This window comes from Merops nubicus, unplaced genomic scaffold (genome assembly GCF_000691845.1).
Source record: "Merops nubicus isolate BGI_N331 unplaced genomic scaffold, ASM69184v1 scaffold24319, whole genome shotgun sequence".
NCBI lineage: Eukaryota > Metazoa > Chordata > Aves > Coraciiformes > Meropidae > Merops > Merops nubicus.
This window is the reverse complement of record NW_008629345.1, coordinates 547-1785: the sequence shown is the minus strand read 5'-3', so window position 1 is coordinate 1785 and position 1239 is coordinate 547. Positions and strand designations below refer to the sequence as shown.

The window sequence follows — 1239 nt, the reverse complement described above, 5'->3', positions numbered from 1 at the left end:
CTGGGCAGCCTGGCACAGCCCTGGGCAACCCTCCAGGGCAAGAAATTGTTCCTCAGGGGCAACTGAAACCCCCCTGGGGCAACTTGAGGCCGGTTCCTCTTATCTCATCACTTGAGGACAGAGATCTCACCCCCCCCTGGCTCCAGGCTCCTGTCAGGAGGTGTCAGAGCCAGAAGGTCTCCCCTGAGCCTCCTTTGCTCCAGGCTCAGCACCCCCAGCTCCCTCAGCTGCTCCTCCCCACACTTGCCCTCTAGACCCTTCCCCAGCAGCTCCTTTGCCCTTCTCTACCCACTCCTCAACCCCTCAAGCTCCTTCCCTTCAGCAAGGTGCCCGTGGAGAGGTCCTGCAGAAAACACCTCCTGCTTTTTAGAGCCTTGAATTCACCTTCTTCACCCTCCCTGCTCTCTCCAGACACGGGTTTGGAGTGTCCTGTGTGCAAAGAGGATTACACAGTGGCCGAGCAGGTCCGGCAGCTCCCCTGCAATCACTTCTTCCACAGCAACTGCATCGTGCCCTGGTTAGAGCTGGTAAGAGAGGAGGGGGGAGGAGCTCCGGGAGACCCCTGGGAGGAGGGGAAAAGCCCCTCCCCGCGATTTCCCAAGCGCTGCTTCTCTCTCTCTCTGTCTCTTTCTCCCATCCCCACGTTTCTCTGGGCAGCACGACACGTGTCCCGTGTGCAGGAAGAGTTTGAAAGGAGAAGATTCCACTCGGCAGAGCCCCAACCCCGAAGCCTCCCCCGGCAACGGCTTCAGCAGCAGCGACAGCCAACTCCAGGAGCCATGGACATTCTGACCCCTGGGAGGGGCTTCCTGGGGGGGCGGGGGCTTCTGCAGCAGCCCCACCCCCTTCTTGTACATTGGATGATAACGGAGACCCCCCGGAGGAGCAGGAAAAGGGGGAGGGGAAGGGGGAGGGGAAGGGACCCACCCTCCTGCGCTTTTTTTTGGTTCCCCCTCCCTCCCCTCCCTGATATTTTAAGTCTCTCCATCAGAACTCGCCTCCAAAATCCTAAATTCAGAGGTTTTTTCAGAGTTTGAAACCCTCCCTTCAGGGGTTTGAGGAGTTTTGGCTTCAAAATGTGAGCCCTGGAGGAGATGAGGGGGGGGAAACTGAGGCAGTACAGGGGGGATTTGGGGGGGACTCCCCTCCCTCACCCCCTCCCTGAGATCTCCTACAGGGTTTGGCTCCTCCCTGCCTTGGATTCCCCAGCAAAAAAGTGGCAGATTTGGGGGTGGGGGA

General features: G+C 59.3%; 1 protein-coding gene across 1 annotated transcript in view; it reads left to right on the top strand.

The window, feature by feature from the left end:
- RNF115 (ring finger protein 115) overlaps positions 1-792 on the top strand; it is a gene marked incomplete at its 5' end in the record, with an annotated part of 2938 nt that extends 2146 nt beyond the window's left edge. Inside the window, 2 exons of the mRNA XM_008946975.1 lie at positions 401-527; positions 658-792. Of these exons, the coding sequence (XP_008945223.1) occupies positions 401-527; positions 658-792 (262 nt within the window). The remainder of the gene's footprint in view (positions 1-400; positions 528-657) is intronic.
- Between the last annotated feature and the right edge of the window lie 447 nt (positions 793-1239).